This window comes from Chlorocebus sabaeus, chromosome 13, assembly GCF_047675955.1.
Source record: "Chlorocebus sabaeus isolate Y175 chromosome 13, mChlSab1.0.hap1, whole genome shotgun sequence".
NCBI classification, from domain to species: domain Eukaryota; kingdom Metazoa; phylum Chordata; class Mammalia; order Primates; family Cercopithecidae; genus Chlorocebus; species Chlorocebus sabaeus.
In genome coordinates, this window is record NC_132916.1 from 36,250,617 (window position 1) to 36,267,591 (window position 16,975).

At 34.7% G+C, this 16,975-nt stretch overlaps 1 protein-coding gene across 5 annotated transcripts; it reads right to left on the reverse strand.

Annotated features, from left to right (window-relative positions):
- Positions 1–701: 701 nt before the first annotated feature.
- On the reverse strand, positions 702–16,956 carry TUBE1 (tubulin epsilon 1). 5 transcript variants are annotated; one of them, XM_073022421.1, is made up of 13 exons: positions 16,842–16,908; positions 16,665–16,738; positions 15,987–16,039; positions 13,618–13,675; positions 13,000–13,091; positions 10,844–10,959; positions 9,395–9,516; positions 6,119–6,306; positions 5,733–5,908; positions 4,724–4,864; positions 2,773–2,913; positions 1,927–2,101; positions 702–1,602 (listed from the first exon to the last, which is right to left on the reverse strand). In XM_073022421.1, exons 6-13 carry the CDS (start codon positions 10,942–10,944, stop codon positions 1,444–1,446), a joined length of 1,203 nt encoding a protein of 400 aa, XP_072878522.1. In that variant the 5' UTR covers positions 10,945–10,959; positions 13,000–13,091; positions 13,618–13,675; positions 15,987–16,039; positions 16,665–16,738; positions 16,842–16,908; the 3' UTR covers positions 702–1,443. The 5 variants fall into 5 exon arrangements, with proteins under 5 accessions (XP_072878522.1, XP_008005487.2, XP_008005486.2 ...); XM_008007296.3 differs by lacking the exon at positions 13,000–13,091 and having other exon boundaries at positions 5,733–5,967; positions 6,214–6,306; positions 16,842–16,956; XM_008007295.3 differs by lacking the exon at positions 13,000–13,091 and having other exon boundaries at positions 5,733–5,970; positions 6,214–6,306; positions 16,842–16,956.
- Positions 16,957–16,975: the final 19 nt, after the last annotated feature.

Below are 16,975 nucleotides of genomic sequence, written 5' to 3' on the forward strand. Positions count from 1 at the left end.
AAATTTTACTCTGGGCACAGTGGCTCATGCCTGTAATCCCAGCACTTTAGGAGGCCGAGGTGGACAGATCATTTGAGGTCAGGAGTTTGAGACCAGCCTGGTCAACAAGGTAAAACCCTGTCTGTAATGTAAAAATTCAAAAATTAGCTGAGTGTGGTGGCATGTGCCTCTAATCCCAACTACTGGGGAGGCTGAGGCAGAAGAATTGCTTGAACCCAGGTGGTGGAGGTTGCAGTGAGCTGAGATTGCACCACTGCACTGGCACGGAGGAGCGAGACTCCTTTGGGGGGGAAAAAGGCATACTAAATTTAAATAATTTAATCTATATTTGACAATGTAGCCTGGGTGCCCATTAGTTGGTAAATCATTATAGAGCAAGGGAAATTCTAGATTAATTCTTGAACAGTAATAAGATTAAGCTGTAAATATATTTAGACTTTTCATTGCCTGATCTTTAACATCAGTTTCTTTTGGAGAGGAGAAAATGCAACTTTTCTGGCCACTGTTAACAACTGCAATCTAAAATTTTTTATATTGAATATTATAAAAAATTAAATTTCCAAGACAAAAACCAAGAACCGTATCATTACATTGCAAAGGAAAGAAATATAAATAATAAAACTTAAAATTAACCTGTGGATCTGAAATATAAATTGCTATTAAAAATAAATTAATGTTAAGGCTAGAACTGAAGATTATAGTAACTGGAACAATTACAGCCATTTATTGCAAAGTTTGGAAGATATCAAGCTTAGTAACATTCTGTTCATTTGTATAAATGACATGCAGAACAATAACAAGTAGTACTGTTGAAAAATATGGACATTTATTATAAAATCAATTGGTTTGATAAGAAAGCAATTATTTAAAAAGTTTAATACAAATACATGTTAAGTGTACAAATTAGGATTCTTTTGAGCAAACAAATTGTTATCTAAAGAAGCAGCAAAACCTCCTTAACAGTTGTAATAAAACCTATGCCTGAAAATTTAGTGGCTATTACATGGAAATATTTATACTGTGTTCTTCTACTCCCAGGAACTACGTTTAAAGAATCAGGATAACTTAAATAGAATATCAAAATATAAATTATAAATAATTATAAAAATATATCTATACAAGATTTTAATTGAAGATACGATTAACAGTGCATAAATGCCTAAATATGAGGCTATAAATACAGCAAAATATTCAAGAACTCTGTTCTCCCAATTTTAGAAAAGGGAACTTTTCTGAAGAGAAATGTTTGAAGTGAAGGTACTAAGATTTCATTAATTTCACACACTGGTATTACCAACAAATTGTGATTAAACAGAAATCACTCTTTTAGACAAAAATATTTCCTAATATGAAAAAACTGGTTTCCAAATTACAAAAATGTTGAAACAGAAAGGTCAGAAAAAACAATGTGAAATTAAGAAAGTATTTTTGAGGGTTTCTTTTTTACATAGCTATGCTTAGTCTGGGTAAATCTTGCACAGGCATGTTTTTTGTGGCATCCAGTTGGTTATATTCCTGTATGAGTGCTGATAAAGATGACACAGCTTCTGTGAAACAGCTTTCTTCCATCCCTTCAACTTGTAGATAGTGATGAAGGTGAGCCTATAAATTAAAAAATTAGGTAACGTTTACCATTTCAGGAACTTTAATACATATGACTATCCTAAAAGGTAAACATTCCTTATTAAAATTAGAGTTCAGCTCTACACTTGAAAGAGAACTTGTGTCAAATTGAATGAATCCCATAAACTCATGAATGTTCTCATTTAGAGTAAAAGTAGTATGAGCAAGCCTCTCCTCTTCAGTTATAATCAGTACAACACATATAGAAAAGATCACCTCTGATTTGTAATAGCGTAATTTTTAAGAATACATCTTAAATAGCCAAAATAAACACATATAGTTACAAAGCTGTACAATAATTACCTTTTTCTTGTAGAGCCTCATGAATCTCTCCTTCAGTTCCATGAAGGTGGGCTTCACACATGTGTTATTTGCTAAAGCTAATAAAGAATGAGAATGGCCCACAGGAGGTACGGAACACAGGCTGGTCTTCCAGCCTTCTTGATTCCAGGAGACAAATTGTAGAGATGGTTTTAGTCTGAGATTTAAAAAAAAAAATCTCAAAGGTAAGAACTAAGTTACTAAAAATGTCTGCCATATTATGGCAGTGCTCATATTAGTTAAGCCAGAACATTATGGATGGTATCATTCTAATTGCTTAGTTTATATGCTAAGTTATCTATTTTTTAACCATTGGCAATAACATGGTACAGTCTGACAGTGAACTAAGAGACATTTTGTAAGGGAACATTAAATTGGCTGTGATGGTGATTCAAGAAGCTAGAAACTCATTCCTCAAGAGGAGAAATCTAGGGATATAAACAAATGAAGGTACTATCATTTTCCTTACTTTGTAATTCAACAGACTAGTTTTCTTATAAATAGAATGAAATAGTAACACAAAAATCAGAAGTGTAGTAGTAGTAGTACTGGTGGTACTGGTAATAAAAATAGTATAGCTATGATTTTCTGAACACTTTCATAAAACATGTCATATATCATTTAATACTCCTAAATAAAAACTATGTACTATTATTATCCTTATTTTACACTTGAAGAAAACAAGGCACAAAGAGACTAAGTAGTTTGTTCAAGGTCACACTTTAGTAAGTGGCATTGTTAGAATTTGAAGGGCGGCTGTTAACTAACTACTATGCCACACTGTCCCAAGCAGCACACACAAATTATCTTTAAAAATAGAAACCAAACCTTTCAATATTTCTACGAACATCTGAAATTTGTACATTTCCTCTAACCATGAGCGCACAGGCAAGGTAAAGACTGTGTTTGGGGTCCGCCCGAAGCAGCTGGTGATCTTTACTAAAGGCATCTGAAAACATCTGATCCAATCTGCAACAATGAAAGTGTCATTGTTTATACAAAATATTACTTCTTTCTTCTAGGTATAACTAAAATGAAGATAGTCCTCTATAAGTAAATATACCACACTAAATATTACACTAACAAAATATTAGATTATATGTATTCTAAAAATATTAAATAACTATAATTTTCTTGAAGCAATCTTGATGATATGAAAAGAGAAGAAATCATGTAATATTTTCTTTTTCTGGGAGGAAAAAGCTTCTGCAGTATATTGGTGATTTCAGGTAGCTACAAAATGTTGACTGTAGTATTACTGAACTCTATGTAGTACTGATTTTTGAAATTTGTATCATCATTACTTAGTTCAGTATACCTTATTTATTTCATAGTATCCAAACTACTAAAACTAATTAAAAGCCTGTAACATTAAGACTATTACTTTGTAAAGTATATTATATCATAAATTAGTTAACAGGAGGAAATTATCAAAGGACAATGTGAAGCTCTCCTATAAAAGATGAAACTCCATAGTAGTGCTCCTAAAAGCAGACTTTTAACCTAAGTCTTTTAACTGAAAGATAAAAGACGAAAATAAAGGTGACTGACAAAGAGTTTATATCTAACAATACACAGACTCCAATGCTAGGCTGATGCCAATAGACATTTAATAATCACCATGTTGCACACACTGGGTATGATGCTTAGCTTGTTAAGGTCACCAACATCCCATGCAGAAAGGGAGTCCTATCTATTAGTTGGCAAAGTGGTCGTTTGCTGTTGGCTTAGATGAAAACTTATCAATATCACTTGCGACATTCCTAAAGTATAGAATTATCTTGTCAAAACTTTAATTATAAAAAGGAATCTTTAGTTTTCTTTAAAAACTTTCTAAAAATTATTTTCAATCTGTTTTAGAGACAGGGTCTTGCTTTGTTGCCCAGGCTGGAGTGCAGGGTCAAAATCATAGCTCAATGCAGCCTCAAACTCCTGGGTTCAAGTGATCCTCCCACTTCAGTCTCCAGAGTAGCTGGGGCTACAAGTGCAGACAGGGTCTCACTATGTTGCCCTGGCTGGTCTTGAACTCCTGGGCTCAAGTGATCCCCCCATTTCATCCTTTCAAAGTGTTGGGATTACAGGTGTGAGCCACGGCACTCAGTCAATTTAGTTTTTCCTTTCTTATTTACATACTGTCCCCTTACAGAGTTTGGCAGGACCTTTGCCCTCAGTCAACTGTGAATGCCACTGTGAACTTTTCAAGCTCATCGTCAGTATACATGCTAAGAGTATCTTTCAAGACTACATTTTTTGTTAAGTATACTGATGTAATCTTTATGCTTAACAATGACACACAGTTATAAAGCAAGGTGTTCTGGAAAACATACAAAGTTACATCTGAAATTCTTCTATGGTACTGGGCTGTGATAGTAGCTTTAAAACAAACTCATTTAATCTACCCAGTAAGTATATGAGGTAGGTACTATCTCATTTTTACAGATGAGAAAAACTAAGAAAGTTTAAGTCACTTGCCCAAGGTCCTGTAGCTAGTGACAATTAGGATTCAAATGTGTTTGTCAGACTTCAAAGGACTTTTCATAAGCCTACACATTTAATCATTAAAGTTCAAATAGTTTAATACTGACATTTTTCAACAATTACTTCTAAATAAAGATGCATTCATCTAATGGAAAAACGGCTGTCATCAACTGTATTTTATATACTTCTCACAGATAAGATGATACAATTAAATAACTAGAGTTATTGCAAACTTTTTTCTCTTAAAAATGTTTTTTAAAGTAATACGAGGCCTCAAAAAATTGAAACAGTTACACCTTACCTTCTAGGAGGAATGTTAACATCTGTCAGTGTATACAGAGGTGTTAGGCTTGACACGAGATAATGAAGTTGAGGAAAAGGAACTAAATTCATGCTGATTTCATTAAGGTCCATATTAAGGGATCCTTCAAATCTTGCGGAGCTAAAAAGTTAAGATTAAAATGATGAGAAAATGTTTAATTTTAAAATTATACACTTTTAAATGTAGCTCGATTTACTCAGCAGGTAGTTTCTCAAATTCTTTTGCACACTGTTCTTCAGTGTAGAACACATGCTTTTCTTCCATATTAGTGAAATTTAGTATCAGAACAATGATGTATAAAACAAAACATAACACACAACATCTAAATTTTTTTTTTTTTTTTGGAGACAGGGTCTCACTCTGGTTGCCCAGGCTGGAGTGTAGTGGTGTGATCTCAGCTTACTGCAACCGCCGCCTCCTAGCTCAGCCTCCTGAGCAGCTGAGACTACAGTAGGTGTACAGCACCACGCCTGGCTAATTTTTTATTTTTTGTAGAGATGGGAGTTCACCATGTGCCCCAGGCTGATCTCCAGCTCCTGGGCTCAAGCAATCTACCTGCCTTGGCCTCCCAAGGTGGTGAGATTACAGGCATGAGCCACCATGCCTGGCCCTACAGTAATTCCTGTTTCTGGATTATCTGAAGTGTAACCAATATACTATTACAGTTGCTTATTACACATATAAAAATATCCTATTTAAAACAAACTTTATATTTGAGTTAAATACATATAGGTCAATAATTAGTAACTGTAGAAACAACTAAATTCCTCAAGAATCTGCTTAATATATTCTATAATCTAGAATATAATAATGTCAAAGCAATCTCTGATACCAAAAAGCCACAGAAATCTTTTGGTCCAGCTAATGAGGAGGTACAGATTAGTTGGTTTAAATGATTAAGACATTCCACAGCTAAAAAATATTTAATTTTGTCTACGTGTTTCGCAAGTGTGTCAACCACTTTTCGACTATCCCTGGATAGAATTACCTCGTTAGGTTGAGCAGCAAATTTGCCACAATGTTATTCATTGCATCAAAGGGCTTCTTATGCTGCGTTTTTAAAGCCCCAGAACTTGAAGTAACCAGACTCTTTGGCTTCACAGTTGTACCCAACTTTCCAGAATTCACCATGAGGTCGATTTTGCTAATGATGTCAAATAAAGACTTTTGAGGGAAAAACATCGGGAGAGAAGCTATTAAGAAGAGTGGATATAGATGATATTCTACTAGGAAAGAGAAAGAAAAACAATTTAAACTGATTTTTTTCTCTAAGAAGGCTGAAAAGTGAAGAGAATGTTTAATATAAACACATAAACATAATACAAGACTGAATATATATAACATTCATCCATAAGTTCCAATGTCATTTCTTACTTGATTGTCAATGGGCAACACACAGTCTGCATGCTCATTAAGTTCCTTCATTGCCAAGATGCTATTATAAGGTGAGGTTATGACATCATCCTCACCAGAAGGATAAATGGAAGTCACAAATCTGTATACTTCTGGGAATTCGTCTTCAAGCATCTTTAAAAGAAATGTGCCAAGTCCAGATCCTGTTCCTGAGGATTAAAATGTTTTAAAAAATTAGCATAAATGATTCAGAATATAATTGTGAGGAATTTGACACTTTATTTTTTTTGAGACAGGGTCTTGCTCTGTCACCCAGGCCGGAGTGCAGCAGCATAATCACAGCTCAATGCGGCCCTGATCTCCTAGGGTCAAACGATCCTCCTGCCTCAGCCTCCCAAGCATCTGGGAGCGCAGGCATGCGCCACCAGGCCTGGCTAACTTTTTAATTTGTGTAGAGACAGGGTCTACCTATGTTGCCCAGGCTAGTCTTGAATGCCTAGGTTCAAGAAGCTTCTGCCTTGGCCTCCCAAAGTGCTAGAATTACAGGCATGGGCCACCACACCTGGCCAGAATTTTATATTTGAAAAACTAATTTTCAACTTATTTCTGTGATTACATATTAACTAATCTAAATTTGGCAGGAAATGAAGGCAACATTCAGGAAATGAAGTCCTGAATTCCATCTCTGGTTCTGACAGTGAGTTTGGGAGGGCTATCTATATTTTACTCCTTTTCATAATTAAGTTATACCTATGTAATGCCACAAGAACCAACTGCACATGCACAAGTAAAAAATTCAACTAAGATAGTGTTCAGTCTACATTTGATATTAAACAACTTAAGAAAACTAACTTGACAGCTTTAGTGTAGTGTGTATACAATCTTCATGATGAAGAAAACTATCACGTCATCAAGCAATTTAAACAGTTAAAATTGTTTACAATTAAGCATGTCTACCTCGAATTTCAAAAATTTTCAAATATGAAGCACAACTTATTTAAAAGCAGAAACTCTAGGAATCTCATTAAAGGTACTTTTCTGATACATAAAGTTACACTTACATAAATTCAGAAATTTTTCAGAACTTAAAACTGGAATCCTCTAATCCAGTGTTTTTCAAACTGGGTTCTGAACTATTAGCGGGCTATGAAACTAATGAATAGATTAGTACTGTTTTCTTTTCTTAAATGAAACAGTAGAAAATAACATGTCAGATGTAGTATGAGTAAATAATATTTTCTTAATATATTTTTTCGTGTGTGTATGCTGCACTGTGATATATAAAATGTATTTCATACCATTCTGGTTAAAAAAAAGTTTAAAAGCCAATGTTCTAATCCATGCAGATAAATATTAAAAGGCTGTGATGCTAAAAGTACTAAGTCAAAGTGAGGGAGATTCTTGGGGTGATCTTTAATGAGAAGGACTTTCTAAGCATCATTAAAAAACCAGAGCCATTACAGAAAAGACAGTTTTGATTTCATTAAAAATAAACAAAACTTCTATATATACTTAAAAAACCCATAAACAAAATAACAGGACAAACTTACAAAAAAACCCTTCAATGTATATGATGGAGGACTAAGTTTCTCTAAGAAAAAGTTCCCACAAATCAACAACAAAAAATATGAATAATGCCACCATGAAATGGGCAAAGGATAGAAATATTTAACTCATAATAAAAGAAATACAAATTGCAAATAGAAGTAAAGATGCTCAACCTTTCTTCTAATTAAAACTAGATATACTTTTGCATATAATAGATTTATGTCTCATGATACTCGGTGTTGGTGCTAGTGTAGGGAAATAGAAACTCATACACACTGTTGCCAGTAAGAAGCACTGGTGCAATATTGTAGGAAGGTGTATAGGTAATATCAGCCAAAATTTAAAATGTACATATGCTTTGGTCCTATCTTCTTCCTAGGAATACTGTCTAAAGCTATAGTGGCACAAATGCAGAAGTATTTGTCCCACACTTTCACTGATGATGGGATGTAAAAACTAAATACCATAAACACTTAACACCCATCAATAACAAACTCACTTTAAACTGTATAATTGATTCTATGACAGAAAGCTGATATGGAAAGATGTTCCAGGAAGAGATAAAGTGGAAAAATTACAGAATAGTATATATTGGATAATATTGTTTATGTAAAAATATACATACATGCTTTGATAGGCATAGAATATATCTGAAAGAACAGACATAAAAAGACCCCACAAACCTGACCATCTGTGAGGACAGGGAGTAGAGATTAGACATGGGAAAAAAGAACTTTACTTTTAACCTTTAGTAATATTTATTTTTGCCATTTTAAGTGAATTGTAAGTATGTTCTTCTCAGATGTTGGGTAATAAAGGTATTTTTTAGAAAGATATAATGAACTATAAATCAATTAAAAAAACTAACTCAAATTTGCAGGTTAATTATACTAGTACAAAGACAAATTTGTTTCTTAACTGAATGATTATGAGGGTCTTTTAAAGACATGGTTACACAGCAATTTTAACTTTTAATTTTACAATGCTATGTCAATGAATAATATGTATAAAAATCAACTGTACATACACATAACTTGCTGAATATAAAATCTTAATCTCAGGTTGGAGGAAAAAAGTGTGACAATTTTGTTCTTTTAATATTTGCTAAGCCTATTTAAAAATCAGCAAATTACATTCTGTTTCTATTTTTACAGAAGAGGGGAGCAAAATACTTCAGTTCTAAGGTATAGACTTTCCTGGGGGAAGGAAGCAATGCTGATCATTTATTTTTAGTTCAAGTCAATTAACTGTTGTGTAATAAACGATCTAAAGGAATTGACTAAACTAGTTTCTTTTGCTTTTTTTTCTCTTTTTGGAGACAAGAAAGGCTTGAAGATGGTTAAAGACAGGCTACTGATATTCTCTGGCAAGCATACTTTATGAACATGTCAAAAATGCTTCACTCTAGGAAACAGGACTGTACAGGCAAACTCTGAGGAGAAAGTCAGCATTCCTCAAAAGCTCATACATCCTGAAAAGTAGCTGCATGTTCCGTAAAAGAAAATTTTCCAGTATAGTTCTGTTGATTCTTAAGAGGGCTTACATTAAAAAAAAAAAAAGAGAGAAAATAGTGACATAATACCACAAAATTTTAAGATAAAAAGGTGTATGTTTACATACTCAAACTATACACCCTCCGAATAGTTCTATCTTTATCAAGCACGTGTCTAAAAACAAGACTTATGCTTGCAAAATGAATTCCCACTTATACTTTAACACTGTCACAGGAAAGTGAGTGAGAAATTTTACCTCCTCCCATGGAATGTATTATAAAGAAACACTGCAAACAATCACAGTGCTCTGCCGACTTTCTGAGTTTCTCTAAAATCTGGTCTTGGTAAAGACTGCCGAAAACTCTGTGACCCACAGCCCTGAAAATAAGAACAAGGATTTTAAAAATTCCTTGCATTTTTTTATTAGTTCTAATCTAAATAAAAGGATTTTAAACAAATTTGAAAAGTATTTTTATTGAGCTAAAGTCTATTCGTTTCATGTAAATAAATCATACAATATCCTGAAGATACTAGATAGAAAACTTAATATTCAATATCTATAATCTTCAAATATGTGGATAAGTAAGATCATTAGTAATGAATACTAAACTATGATTTTCTAAATTTATCTTCTTAACCTTCTCTTAAGGTACAATTCCGACAAAACAAGATTTCAGTTACATAACTTTTTCTTCTCTCCATTTAAGGTAAGCTCTGAATTGTAGTGGATTTTACACATTAAAAAGCAAAATATGGTAAACTAAAGAGACACTGAAAATAAAAAATTTAAACAAACCTATTCTGGTTTCATATATGAGAAAAAAAATGGTCATATCATGTTATTAGATGAAATGGCACATGGTAGAAATTGATATTCATGCAGCTCGGCAAGTCTTTTTAGTTGTCCAAATTTGCAAATATCACTATGATGAATTAAAGTAAAAAAATTTCCCATAACATGCATTTCAGGTATAACTCAAAAGTTACATAATAAGTTACACAACAATTAGTGAAAATGCAGTTAGGTGGTCAGATGGGCTCACGTACTAAGTGACTGGTTCTCTGGGAACATAAGATTCAAATTTATGTTTTAGTAAAATTATACATCACTCCACATTATGAACCTGAGGGACTGGCTGTAAATAGTGAAAATAATGAATATGAGAGATTTGCAAATAACAAGGAGCTACTTAATTTCTAAAAAACAGCAACAGTCTCAACGTGAATTCTTAAGTAATCACTGTTGAAGCTTTTTTCACAGTAAAGAGAAGGGACCATGATATACTCAAGGGCCTAAAAAGCCTCAGGCTCAGCTTGAATGCTAGGATACTGGTCTGGCTTGCATCTCTATCAATTCTATTACATCTGACCAACTGGACAACTTGAGAGCAAGTCAAATAACATAGATAACAGTTAATGGAAATACTTAAAACATTTGTCACTATTTAGTGTTCCTCAAGAATCAATTTATGAAAAGGAATTCAGCGAATTAATTTTTCATAATTCATCTTTTTCTTTAAAAAAGAAGGAACTAGGAGTAAATACAGATGGCTTCCAAGCCACCATTTATTAAGGTGGTGGGCTGAAAGGCCTAGCATTATGTGGCAAATTGCATCTTGTTTCACATCAGTGGAATCTCACAATGAAGAAAAGATTGCTCATTTTTTTTCAGAAAATATTCAATTTTTACGCTGTGTATTCTCACCAATTATTTCCTGAGCCAGAAATATCAGTGATCAGCTGTTTCGTATCAAATACATCTCTCAGTGGTCCCTGCAGAATTTCATTCACTACCCCTTCTTCCATATCAATCAAGACAGCCTAAGAAAAATAAAATATAATTAATGTATTTTCCTTTAGAGTTATTAACTCTGTAAATGAAAATAATTTATGCACTGAATATTACACTGTTCTCTTGATAGTTTAATTAAAATCTTTATGTAGAATCTGTTGTAAAAATTAAAAAATAATTTCATTCTGTTTAAAGGTGGAATCCAATTAAAAAATGGATTCTAAATTCTTTTATCCTACTCTAAAATGCCTAGTTGGGGAAAAAAAGCCCAAGAATAATCCCCTCAACTGAATTTCTAACAAGGTCTCAGAAATGTAAAAGGCATCCTTAACCAGAATAAGTTCTCAATAAATATGGGATGCATTAATACATCTGCATACCGGGAACAATCATGCTGCTCTTTATGAACCACAGCCCAAAACTGCCCAATTCAAATGAATACATTTACCATTACGTGCAAAGCAAAGGCACTGGATAGATGTAAAAAATGACAACATGGTCCTTTCCCCCAAGTAATTCACGATCTAATTCATTACCACAAACTTTAGCTGACATGACAGAAAACCTATATTTCTAAGAAGAAATGAGAATACAAAACACGAAATTAATTATGGAAAGAAAAAACAGAAAAAAAAAGATGAAGGAAATCTAGTAAAACGTAAAGCAGGGATAGCTTGGCAGTAGGATTGTATGTCCCATCCTCCCACTTCCCTGTACTTTCTATATATTCTACAGTGAGGAAGAAGAGTGAAAAAGTAAACTAAGTAGAGTTAAATAAAAAAGCAAAGCTGAAACAAATTCTTAGGGTACACTAAACAGTGATTGGTTAAGTCTTTGATTCAGTGTAGCAGAAGAAGTGCTTGGTTTGTGGCTTTCAGTTCTGTTACCATTAAGCAGTGAGTTGAATCATTTGTGTAATTAACCATGCTACTTTAAGATTTACAATTAAAATAATATAGCAGTATATCATAAAGACTATAAAACTATGTTTTACAAATGTGCTCCTTTATATAGAGCAATCATATATACACTTTACATACAGAGGACTGTATAGGATTATGTTTGGCAATGTTAGGTATTTTCAAGGATATTTCTGACAATATGCAATTTTGACTTCAAATGCTGACGACTTTAACACCTAAACCAACCAAAGAGAGACTTCACTGTATGGGCAAATTTTAGTACTACAAGTTGTGAGATTATAAAAGAAAAAACAAATTAGATTATACTGGCCTTGTTCCAAAATAGATTTATTGAGGTATGTGGAAGATTAAACATACATAAATTATACCCTCAATTACTCTGCTACCTGGCAAGGGAAGCAATATGCAAATACAAACTGATATTTAGGTACCTCCTGAAATTAGTTTCGATAGAATCATTATTGCCCTAGTCACTTAACATCAAAATCCTGACATATAACTCTTCCAGACCTTCCTTGTTACATCAGGCCCTTGTTTTTCCTTTGGAAATTAACTAAACTTTGGGAGAGTATTTTGGGTTCTTCACTTAGGCATCCAAGGTCTGGAGTCACAACTGTTTCAGGATTTGATGTTTGTATTTCCTTTCAGAGCCGCCTAGTTTTTCCCTATTTGTAACATAGGATTTATAAAATTCTGAGTATTCATTAACCTAAGAAACTGAACACAGTGGAGGGACCCAAGCACCAAGCTATCTTGTGAAGCCTGGACTCTACAGTGATCACAACCACACAATACTGAGAGCTCCTAAGGAGAAAATGGAAGAGTACCTTCTCGGAAAAAAAGTCAAAGGCCACAAAAACATGCTGATTTATTTTTTCCTAATAGTGTTTCCTCCACCTCTCCATCTGCTTACTGATATGGTTGTAGGAAAAAGATTCAGTTGGGAGTAGTTTAGGAAATGTCAGTCTCTTTTTCTCTAAGATTTGGATTGGGATACCTGCTCTCGCTACATCACAAAACATACTGTGTTAGTCAATTTTGTAACAGCCTGCAAGCACATGATCTCTGCCCTAAATTTTGTTTTCCAAGGACATCAGAGATTGCAGATAGAAGATGGTTCCCAGATGTCACAAAAGTATTGCTCACCAGTCTTTAAGCTACTACTCCAGGTCTGATCCTTAGCATCTCAATTCCTTCCATAACATTTAAACTTTCTTTTCTGTTACAGTCAAAGATCACTGACCAAAAATCAGAAAAAGTAGTTCGTTACACAGAAACAATCACAGAAATATTGTTGGAATGATTAAGACCGTAAATAAGACTGTAAACATGGGCTATGAATCTGAAGTACCTGGTTCAGGAGAACTTACATGGTTAACGGTTTTTATTCACTACGATGTGGCTGGTTCCATGTTTTGTACTGGTAGTAACCTTGATGCAAATAAATCTTCCAATATCTTTGAATAAAACATTAAACTGTACTAGTATGTATTTCAGGTCCTTAGAGTTAAGAAGGCTCCTTTTGTTATTTATGTAGACACTATTTCTCCTGAAAAAAGGCTAACAACAGTGTTCTAAAGTACGGGCTTTTCCCCCTAATGTGTTAGGTGGACACAAATGTCTGCTTAGTTATATTTATATTAAATATGGCTTAGTAATTTTTTTCTACTTTGAAAAGTTTAAAGTTTTATTCTCATGATAGTTACTGAGCATAGTTATTTTAAAAATACATGTAATATAAGAATCCAAGCTTATGTATCTTACTCGTGCTTTTAAAGAACATATTTTTCCCTTGGAAATACTTCCACCATCACCAACCACTCTGAAAGATAAAAAAAAATGAGAAATGGTCATAAGATCTTCCATGGCTAATAGCGCTATCAGGTAATAAAGTTAACTTCCATTTATATAATAAGACTGCTTATAGGCCAGGTGAGGCAGACGCAACAGCTATTCCTAATCTCTTTCTTCCTTGCTTACCTCCCATTAGGCTGAAAAAGTGAGGTACTTATTTTCCTGGCTTTCTTTGTAGTTAGGGCTGGCCATGTAATCCAGTTCTAGCCAATGAGATAAAGGGGAAGTATTCTGGGAAGCTTTTAAAGAACGACGAGATGCAGTTGGCGCCTATCTTCTTCCTTTTTCCTGCCTCAAACATGAATATGGATGTGATCCCTGGAGCAGAGACTGCCATTTTATAGTCATGAAGTAATAATACAAGTACAAAAAGCCAGCACACTTTTGGACAGTGGAATATATATAGTATTAGATCTTTGAGGCATTCCTTTAAAACTAGAACATCTGATTTCCAGATTTGTGAGACAAATGGGTATCTTTACTGCTTAAGCCACCATTAATGTGGTTTCCGGTTGCAGCTAAACACCCATCAACAGATATAACTGGTATTTACCCTTGAGTATCTAAGGTTGTTCTCAGAATTTCACTTTGGAAATAAGTTGCCAAAGTACTGAAATCTAATGCAGTATATGGGTCAACAAAGACAGTTCACAAGACAAAATATATGAAGGGCAGCCAATTGTCAGGCCAAATCCAACTAGTTGCCTGTTTTCCTAAATAAACTTTTATTTATTTATTTATATAGACACAACCATTCCTTTATGTATTACCTATGCCCACAGTCATGCTACAGATCAAAAGTGGTGCAAAAGACTTTATGGTTCACACAACCTAAAATGTTTACTTCCTGGTCCTTTACAGAAAATACATGCATGCCAACCCATGCTGTAGGTAAATTCCTATCATGCTATTCAAAAGGTATAACAATTTGGTAAGAAGAGTACACAAAGATATGGTCTTACTTCGAAAAAGATTTTTTGTACCAAGCTGTGGAACAGATGTTGCATGTGTTCATAGTACACAGAAAGAAGTGCAAGATGCCACAACTCTGCTTGCTAAACTTACCGGGAAAAAAATAGTGCTCTCAGGTTAAAGTATAAAACACACAAAGGAGATGAGAGTGTAGTTATGACGAGCCACCTTACGAAGAAAGAAAAGCTCCCAGGCTGACTCTCAACTATGTAATACTCAATGTAAGCGTTGGGTAACAAGAAGTAAAGAGGTGGGCGTAGGAACTTAGCAAGATAAGCGTCTGAAAGGAAGTATTACAGAGGCAAATTTTAGACTCCCAAGAGAATTTAGAGGTGAGGATATTCTGGGCTACAAATAAGAGTGAATCTATAGTCTATGTGACAGATAACTCCATAAAATAAAGATAAATGATGCCAGCCATTAAAGTAATACACCTAACTTCCTTTGGTCTGATTCCATAGTCACCAAGCAACCTTCAGATTATTACATAGCTTTATAGTTAGACTTCCTACTAACGTAATGTGCCTAAGACAGAAAATGATAATTTGGTCTTTGGTTAACCTGGCTGTACTGGAGAGCACTGAACTTATCTCAAGATGCCAATGACACTTCTGAGTTTGCAAGCCAGTGCCCTAGATAGACTCTGGAATTCATGCAGGAAGCAGGGACTAACCAGCTTTCTCTAGAAGATAACTGCTCACATACCCAGCCAACAATTTTAAACTAGAAGTGATGTTCCTATTGGATTAAAGCCTGATATGAAGTATATATTTTTCAGTTTAAGCACACGACAGTTAGTTTTATGAAGTATTTTGAAAACGCATGAACGTAATGATTTAATATTAAAAGCTTACGGAGATATCCTGAACGGCAACTTAAATTACTCTTTCAGATAAAAGAGATATAGTACTTACATATACTCTTTATTAAATAAAAACAATCCAACAACTGCTTGTCTCCTTTTTAAGTATATTTTTATACTTACAGCATATATGTAAACAACATATTTTTCTTTCAAAAGTTAGTTATTACAGGATGCATTAACCAGATGCCCTCTGGGAAAATTTCAGCTTTCCTTTAATGAAACTTATTTCAAGGTTAAGTTAAAAGAAGTCACACTAAAGGGAAACCTGTTCTGCAAGACGATATAATATTAATAATCTAATAGAAGGAATATATTTTCAATAACGAAACAAAGAAACAGAACTTTGCAGCTACTGGCTATTTTTATTGTCCTTTGAAGAATTATCTCCCAAGCTATTGAAACTTAAAGTATCCCATTGTGACAGACTTTAACACCATCTTACCTGGTGTCCACATTTCTAAAGAAGCTGCTTATTGCCTCATCATAAATTCCTTTCTAAAAAGAAAAACATATGTTAATAGCATTTAGGTTTCGCTTCTCGCCCAAATCAAGTTCTTTCAATTTTAATTACATAATACTGTAATGGGTAGGATGAAGCTCTGAAAAGAAAAAGCAAGTATCACAAAATGCGGAGCCTGATTCTTCCCAATCTCCTTAGAAGAATAAATGCCATGGGATCTACAGATAAAGTTCAGCAGGAGGTGCTAAAGAAAGGATTTCACCCATAGGACTGCAGAACAGGTCCATCAAATGAGCGTTCTCTGGATTCTTGGTGATCTTTTTAAAAGCTGACTGGTTAAATTAAGGAATACAATAACCACACGTGTTATCTATTTTACACAGTACTTTCCCATACACAATCTCACTGCTCTGCACACGAACACCAATAAAGAGGAGACCCTGAGAATCAGGAAAAATGTTAAGACTAAGGTCGCCGGCCAGTGTTCTTTTAGTTTAGTGTGTGTCTGACAGCAACATGTTTAAAAACCAGTACGTTATTTATTGAGAAGATCCCATGCATCTTAAACGGGTCAGGTGAAAGCTCAAGTCGAGTATTTCCTGCGTATAGGCTGGAAGACCTAGCTGACAGGCGAGGGGGTTCGCGGCTGCGGGTGGGTACCTGGTTGACCGCGGCGTGCTCCCTTAGTGCCAGGTCCCAGAAGCAGCAGCCGATCTGGTTTCCGCACTGGCCGACTGCGACCGGAGGAGAGGAAGGAAAGAGAATAGAACATTAGGCAGGAAACAAGGCGGCTGGATTCCGCGGCGACCAGGTCTCCATCTGCCCGGCGTAGCTCACCCTGTACGACTACCGACTGTGTCATGCTGGTGCGCAGCCAGCTCTGGGCGCCTGCTAGCCCGCGGCCGCTTCCGCATTCCACCCGCAACGGCGCTCTACTAGAGGGCTGCCGTAAGTCACCCTGCTGCCGCAAG